General features: G+C 63.3%; 1 protein-coding gene across 1 annotated transcript; it reads left to right on the top strand.

The window, feature by feature from the left end:
* The first annotated feature begins 369 nt into the window (after nt 1-369).
* On the top strand, nt 370-3103 carry ACTG1 (actin gamma 1). The gene is made up of 5 exons (XM_084862048.1): nt 370-525; nt 887-1255; nt 1534-1972; nt 2052-2233; nt 2313-3103. The coding sequence occupies exons 2-5, from the start codon at nt 893-895 to the stop codon at nt 2454-2456; spliced, it is 1128 nt and encodes a 375-aa protein (XP_084718174.1). The 5' UTR covers nt 370-525; nt 887-892; the 3' UTR covers nt 2457-3103.
* Nucleotides 3104-8275: the final 5172 nt, after the last annotated feature.

Below are 8275 nucleotides of genomic sequence, written 5' to 3' on the forward strand. Positions count from 1 at the left end.
GGGCGCGCGGGGCCAGGCCGGGGTGACACACCGCGACTTGGGGCGCGACCCAGCCCCGGGCCAGGCAGTTTCGGGGTGCAGCCGGGCCCTCCCCCACAGCGCGCGGCAGTCCCGGGGCGGGGCCGGCCGGTGGGCCCCTCGGGATCCTCCGCCCCCCACCCCCCACCCCCGGCAGCCCCGGGGCTCCCGCCGCCCCCACCCCAGCGCGCGGCGCGGGGGTCTCGGGCGCGGGGGTCCCGGGAGCCGAGCGGGCGCGGGCGGGGCCGTTGGGGGCGGTGCGGCTGGGGGCGGGGCCCGGCCGGGAGCCCCACGTGCCCCTGCCGCGCCGGCCAATGGGCGCCCGGCGTTCGGAAAGATCGCCATATATGGACATGTTCTGGGGCCGCGCGCGCTGCCGCCCCACGCGCGCGCCCCGCGCGGCTTAAATAGCGGCGGGGGAGGCCGCACTCGGTCTCAGTCGCTGCAGCCGCCGGCTTTCCGCTCCGCTCCGCTCGCTCTCGCTCTCTGCGCCCCGCCGCCTCCCAGGTAAGCGGCCGCCCTGCGCGCCCGGCCCCGCTCCGAGGCCCCGCGCCTCCCGCAGGCCCAGCGCTCCCTCCCGGCGCGGGAAGCCCGGGGCGGCGTCCCCGGAACAAAGGGCTGCGGGGCGGGCGGCGGGCGGAGGCCGGGCCGGCGCCGAGGTGGGGGAGGGGAGCAGGGCGGGGCCGGCCGCAGTGCGGGGAGCCCGGACGCGCCGCCGCGGGGGAGCCTGGGGTCGTTACTGCCCAGCCCGGCGGGGTTCCAGGCGGTTGCTCCGGCCGGCGGCGGGCTGGGGTCGGGGAGGGCGGGACTGGACGCTGAGGCCGGTCGGGGCCCCGGGCCCGCCTGAGCCGGTCGCCTCTGCACGCAGATCGCCATGGAAGAGGAGATCGCCGCACTGGTCATCGACAATGGCTCCGGCATGTGCAAGGCCGGCTTCGCGGGGGACGACGCCCCCCGCGCCGTGTTCCCGTCCATCGTCGGGCGCCCCCGGCACCAGGGCGTCATGGTGGGCATGGGGCAGAAGGACAGCTACGTGGGCGACGAGGCCCAGAGCAAGCGCGGCATCCTGACCCTCAAGTACCCCATCGAGCACGGCATCGTCACCAACTGGGACGACATGGAGAAGATCTGGCACCACACCTTCTACAACGAGCTGCGCGTGGCCCCGGAGGAGCACCCGGTGCTGCTGACCGAGGCGCCCCTGAACCCCAAGGCCAACCGTGAGAAGATGACCCAGGTCAGTGCCCGGCGCCTCCGCCCTCCCCACCTTGCACAAGTCATTTTCTGTTCAGCTTTGTTTCCTGAAATTCAAGTATTTCTTTCGGTATTTCCAGGGTTCTGTTCCTCTCCTGGCATTTCCTCCCTGAAGTCTCAAGGTTTCTCGTTGTGTTTTTGCCTGCTTTCTTTTCTTTCTCCACACATCACATTTGTGGCATGCCGGCATGCGGGGTGTGAGCATGGGGGGGCCCTGGGTCCCCCGCCCGCTTCTGAGGGGAGCCCTTGACTCTTGTCCAGATCATGTTCGAGACCTTCAACACCCCCGCCATGTACGTGGCCATCCAGGCCGTGCTGTCCCTGTACGCTTCCGGCCGCACCACGGGCATCGTCATGGACTCCGGGGACGGGGTCACCCACACGGTGCCCATCTACGAGGGCTACGCCCTCCCCCACGCCATCCTGCGTCTGGACCTGGCGGGCCGGGACCTGACCGACTACCTCATGAAGATCCTCACCGAGCGTGGCTACAGCTTCACCACCACGGCCGAGCGGGAGATCGTGCGCGACATCAAGGAGAAGCTGTGCTACGTCGCCCTGGACTTCGAGCAGGAGATGGCCACCGCGGCCTCCAGCTCCTCCCTGGAGAAGAGCTACGAGCTGCCTGACGGGCAGGTCATCACCATCGGCAACGAGCGGTTCCGCTGCCCCGAGGCCCTCTTCCAGCCCTCCTTCCTGGGTAGGTGGCCGCAGCCGGGCGGAGGTGGGGCCCGGAACCCCCACCCGGAGGCCCGGGCTGAGAGAGCTTTGTCCCACAGGCATGGAGTCCTGCGGCATCCACGAGACCACCTTCAACTCCATCATGAAGTGTGACGTGGACATCCGGAAGGACCTCTACGCCAACACGGTGCTGTCTGGCGGGACCACCATGTACCCCGGCATCGCCGACAGGATGCAGAAGGAGATCACGGCCCTGGCCCCCAGCACGATGAAGATCAAGGTGAGTCCGGTGGCCGGCTCGGCTGGGCCTGGGCGGGCCTCGGGCAGATGGCAGGAGCTGAGGCCGCTTTCTCTTCCAGATCATCGCCCCGCCGGAGCGCAAGTACTCGGTGTGGATCGGCGGCTCCATCCTGGCCTCGCTGTCCACCTTCCAGCAGATGTGGATCAGCAAGCAGGAGTACGACGAGTCGGGCCCCTCCATCGTGCACCGCAAGTGCTTCTAAGCGGACTGCGGGCAGCGGTACGCCTGCTGCATGAGCGGAGTCTCCGTTTGCCCGCACAGGCACACCTCATGCCGGCCCGAAACTGGAACGCCTTCGAAAAGAAACGTCCTTGAAGCCTGTCTCTGAGCTCAGCACTGGACTGTAGGCCTGGTTGCTGACGTTGACCTGTATTCGAGTTACCTGTTCCCTTGGTACACGTTTAATGCCCTGTACATACCTTTCGTTTAGCCCCTGTCCACGCTGTCGGTCGGTCACTTGGTGGCCGAGACAGAACATGTTTCTGCAGGAGAAGCCCAGGGCGCTGGCCGGGGGAGCTGCCCCTCCCAGGGGCTCTGAGTGGGGCACGCCCCCTCTACCCCACCATTCCACCCTGCCTTCCGACGGGCGGGGCTGGGAGGGTCCGAGCTTGGGGCCCACTTTCCTTTCTTAGTTGATGTTCCTGCCAGGACACCTGGGCTGTTACTTGCCTTGAGTTGGAAAACGGTTTGCATTTCCACCTGTAAATCTTAGTCCTTTTAATTTATGTAAGGTTTTTGTACGCGATTCTTGAAGAAATGACAAATTTTGGTTTTCTACTGTCATGTGAGAACATTAGGCCCCAGCAACACATCATTGTGAGGAAATAAAAGTGCTGCAGTAAAACCGCCCACAGTGGTCCTTCTTTCTCCCAAGTCCTGGGGTCCTGGGTGCACTGGGTGGGCCCCCTGGAGCGGTGGGAGAGGTGCAGCTCTGCCTTAACACCCAGGGGGTGGGTGTGGCTAGCGGCTGGTAAAGCTGGCTGTGGTTGGGGAACACCCAGCTGGGCTGGTTTCTGCCGCACACACCCCCCTCCCCCATGAGGGTGCGTCAGGAGCACAGGAGGGTGTGGAGCGGGAAAAGTGGACCCTGCCCATCCCTGGCCTCCACGTGGACTGAGCCAGAGTGTATGCAGGTGTCTGGGGCCCTGTCCACCCATCCAGCATTGGGGCTGGTGAGTGTCCACACGGACCTTGGACTCAGGCCCCTGTGTGCTGCCGGCACGTGTGGGGGTCACAGCCTCCCCCCACTTTTTTTTTTTTTTAAATATATGTTTTATTGCTTTTTTTAGAGAGGAAGAGAGAGGAATAGAGAGTTAGAAACATCAATGAGAGAGAAGCATCGATCAGCTGCCTCCTGCACACACCCCCACTGGGGATGCACCCACAACCCAGGTACATGCCCCTGACTGGAATCGAACCCGGGACCCTTCAGTCCGCAGACCGACGCTCTACCACAGAGCCAAACCGGTTTCCGCCTCCCCCCACTTTGGTGGGAGCTAGAAGACACTGTCCCTTCCTGTGGCTGCTGAGACAGGAAGCGGATGCCACAGCCAATCACTGCAGCCTTGGTGGCGGAAGTCCTGTGGGCGCTGTGCCAGGGCTGCTCCGGACGGGCGGCACCTTGCCCCTGGTCTGTGGCTGCCAAAGGCTCTGCTGCCAGAGGGAAGCCCTGCAGTGACCCCTGAGCCCAGCCTGCGGGAACCGCACCCTTCCCAGCCGCTCAGCCCATTCAGAAATGCTGACTGGACCCAGGAGCTGGGGTGGGGCGTGCGGGAGGCAGGTGACCATAATTTTCTCATCACGGATGTTTCTCTTCCTCTCTGAAATCAATAAAAACATAAAAAAAAGCAAACGACCAGCTGCAGCCACCATGACTTGGAAAGTGAACTTGCTCAAGGCCTGGCTCGTGTGGCCGCTCCTCGGCCCGGGCACACGGCCCCACAGCCCACAGGATGGGGCACAGGCCTCCTGCCGTTTGGGCCCCAGACTCAAAACCAAAGGTCAAGAAGTAGGAAACTCTGTGGCTAAGTGACAGGAAGGCAGACGGACAGCGTACACAGAGGGGACCTCAAAGGCTGCTAGGGTGGCAAATATCACTTAGCTTAGCCCACGGAAGCTTCCGGAAGCCGTGCCTCTGGGGACTGGGGTCTCTACCTCCCCCACGGCTACCAGCCACCCCAAAGGTGGAGATGAGTGAGAACAGCTCCACCCGCCAAAGCAGCTGGAGCCCCAGGCGGTGGGGGGGATTGTGTTCAGTGCTGCCCTTCCTTCCCTGGGGCTTCCCTCCCTTCCAGCTCCTGCTGGGACCCTCTGGGCCTCCCGGGAGACACCAGGGGGCACGGCAGGTTGGCCCGGGATGTGATTTAGACCGCGAAGTAGGAGGGGACCACGCCTTCCCTCCTCGCAGGGGCCAGTGCTCAGGAGGGCCATCGGGGCAGCAGGGCGACAGGCCTGAGCAAGAAGGACGTCCTGTCTGGCCGCTGGCTCTGGCTCGGATTGAGCATTGACCTACGAACCTGGAGGTCAGGGTTCGATTCCGGTGGGGGCACAGGCCTGGGTTGTGGGCTCCCCAGTAGGGGGCGTGCAGGAGGCAGCCGATCCATGATTCTCTCATCACTGATGTCTCTCTCTCTCTCTCTCTCTCAAATAAAAAATAATTAAAAACAAAAAGCACACAATGCCCATCACATCTGCCGGCATCCTTTCTCTTCTCAATCTTTCAGAACGGGTTCCGGGAAAGCTGCAGGTGGTGCACTCAGCCCACAGAGCCGGCTCCAGGGCCTCCCGGCCGCCCACAGCGCGGGCACCACAGCTCCGGCTCCCGGGACAATCGGGGCGCAGAGCGGTCACCGCGCCCCGAACTCCATTTCCTCGGTGTTTAACCTGTGGTTCCTCTTCTGCCCGGAACCTCACCGGGCCTTCAGCCTCTGGCTCCGCAGGCCCCTCAGCTGGCTGCCTCTCCAACGCCTGGTGGGGCGGCCTTGCCTGGTGGGGTGGCCTTGCCTGGTGGGGTGACCTTGCCTGGTGGGGTGGCCTTGCCTGGTGGGGTGACCTTGCCTGGTGGGGTGGCCTTGCCTGGTGGGGTGGCCTTGCCTGGTGGGGTGACCTTGCCTGGTGGGGCGGCCTTGCTTGGTGGGGTGGCCTTGCCTGGTGGGGTGGCCTTGCCGGCTGAGGGCTGGGCAGAGCGCGGGCCGCCCTCTGCTGGGGTTCGGTGACCTTCCCAGCTGTTATCTGCCCTCCTGGGCTTGATGGAGGGAAACCACGAAGGCAAAGGGCCTTCTCAGCAGTCAGGCCAAGGGTCGTGTCTAAGTGACTCAGGCGCCGCGCCCTGTGTCACGGGGCTCAGGCGTGTCTCCCCGTGCCCCTCCTGCAGAGTTCCCAGAAGCAGGTGTCCCGCACGCAGGGTCATGCCTGCGAGCTGGGAACGCTCACCTTCCTTTCTGTGTCCGCCTCGGCTGGCCTGGCCGGAATCTCCGGGCGGCGGCCCTGCAGCTGGCGGGCGATGGGTTCCCGACTCCTTATCAGCATCAGCGCAGGGAGTGTCCTTCTGTTTCTGTTTTGCTAAGAGTTTTTTAAAAATCATAAATGGGCGTTAAATTTTGTCACGTCTTTTCTCCGCGTCATTGAGATCATGTGTTTTTCTTTTTTTTAAATTGATTTTTACTAAATGTGTTTGTATTGATTTTTTTTTTTTTTTTTTTTTAGATAGAGAGGAAGGGAGAGGGTGGCTCAGTGGATGGATCGTCAGCTTGTGGACCGATGGGTCCCAGGTTCGAGTCTGTTCAAGGGCATGGACCTCGGTTGCAGGCTCCTCCCCGGCCCGGGCGTGTGCAGGAGGCGACCCATCGACGTGTTTCTCTCACGCTGATGTTTCTCTGTCTTTCCCTCTCTCGTCCACTCTCTCTAGAAAAGGATCAAAGGAAAATATCCCCGGGTGAGGATTGAAAGAATAAAAATAAATAAATGTCGCCAGAAGCCGCCAGAGCCCCTCTGTGGACGCTCGGCTCCGCTCGGGGCCTCCCCCGGGAAGGGCCTCCCCACAGAAAGCGGGGCGCCCGCGGGGCTCGTGTCCCGGGCTCCCCCTCGGGGCCGCAGTCTGAGCACAGCGGCTTCGGGCGTTTCCTCCGTTTCCGGTTGCGATGGCGGCGGGCATTCCGTGTCCCTCCGCGCTGTGCAGTGTCTGCGGTGACATGCGTTTACACGTAAAGGATCTGAGGGATGTGGGTATTGTTTTAACCAACACGTTCGTGACACATTTCCACGTGAATGCAGTCAGTCCCGTGCCACGGGGTGCTATTTGGGTCCATGACAAACGGCACCCACAACGCGATGGGCCATCCGACGGTAACGAAGCTGGAGCACGCCTTCCGCCTGTGACGTCACAACACGTGACGCAGTAACGCAGTGACGTGTGCGCGTGAGCCACGTGACGTGTAACGCAGTGATGCGTGCACGTGGGAGACGCGTCCGGCGGGGCCTGCGGTTCCCGGCTCCGCACGGGCTGCCGGGCCGCCCGGGAGCGGAGGGGACGCCCAGGACGCGCCCCTCGGCACCAAGGTCGGCCGAGGGTCCATGCTGGGCAGCGGCTCCGAGCACCGGGCACGGCTTCCTCGCCGGGCGGCCGTCCGTGTGGGGGACGCCCGGCTGCGGTGCCCGCCCGGGCAGGAGGAGGGACGCTCACCCGGCTCTTCGGGGCCGAAGGGAGGCTGAGGGGGAGCGGAACCTGCAGGGTGGCCGCCTGGACGGGCTTCTCCTGGCTCCCCTCCCCCTCTGTCTGCCAAGGGGCTGGGCGGGGTGGGGGGGAGATGGGACTCCAGCCCCGTCCGGGCCGTTTGTTTGCTGTTCCCAGCTCCTCAGGAGGACGCGTGACTTAGCTTTTGTTCTTTCTCCTTTTTAAAAAATCCTCCTCTGAGGATATGTTTCCATTGATTTTTTTTTTAAATATTTTTTTTTAGCCGAAACCGGTGTGGCTCAGTGGATAGAGCGTAGGCCTGACTGGAAGATCCCAGGTTCGATTCCGGGCAAGGGCATGTACTTTGGTTGCGGGCACATCCCCGGTAGAGGGCGTACAGGAGGCAGCTGGTGGATGATTCTCTCTCATCGATGTTTCTAACTCTCCCTCTCTCTCCCTCTCTGTAAAAAAATCAATAAAATATATTTAAATAATTTTTTTTTTATTGACTTCAGAGAGGAAGGGAGAGGGAGAGGGAGAGATAGAAACATTAGTGATGAGAATCATGGGTTGGCTGCCTCCTGTACGCCCCCTATTGGGGATAGAGCCCACAACCCGGGCATGTGCCCTGACCGGGAATCAAACCCGGATCCTTCCATCCGCAGACTGATGTTCTGTCCACTGAGCCAGACCAACTAGGGCTCCATTAATTCTTAATTTTTTTTTAGAGAGAGAGTGGAAGAGAGGAGGGAGAGAGAAACGCTGATGGGAGAGACACACATCGATGGGTTGCCTCCCGCACGTGCCCTGACCCAGGCCCAGGGATCAAGCCTGCAACCGAGGGAATTGAACCCGTGACCTTTGGGTCCATGTGCCAACACTCAAAACCACTGAGCGGCCCCGGCTGTTTTCCCCTGTTGCTCTGCCCTTCATTTCAGCGCCTCCGCCCGGAACCTTGAAGGGTGGAGGGAACGCCCCCCCCCCCCCCCCCCCGCGGGCTCGGGGCGGCCTTGAGGCGCGTTCCTCCGCGGCCTTGGGCACAGTGACCTCAGCAGTGACGCCTTTCTCCGTAGGGGCCCTGCGGCTTCCTCTCGGGGCGCCTGCTTGCGCGCACGGCCTGCTGGGGGGCCTGGCTCAGGGTCTCCCAGGCGCCGTGGTCTTTGTGGGCTGGGCCTGTGTCTCCCGTGGGGGCTCTGGAGGCCCCGGTCCCGGGGCGGGTGAGGAAGTGAGAGCCCAGCTCTGCCCCTACGTGGGGGGAGGGGACCCCAGGGCACGGGACCGGGCCCCTCGGAGGCGCCCAGCATGGTGGTGTGTCTGCCCAGCTGTGCTCCTCCTACCAGCTGATGGCC

This window comes from Pipistrellus hanaki, assembly GCF_964339955.1.
Source record: "Pipistrellus hanaki genome assembly, chromosome: 16".
In the NCBI taxonomy this organism is placed as follows: Eukaryota; Metazoa; Chordata; class Mammalia; order Chiroptera; family Vespertilionidae; genus Pipistrellus; species Pipistrellus hanaki.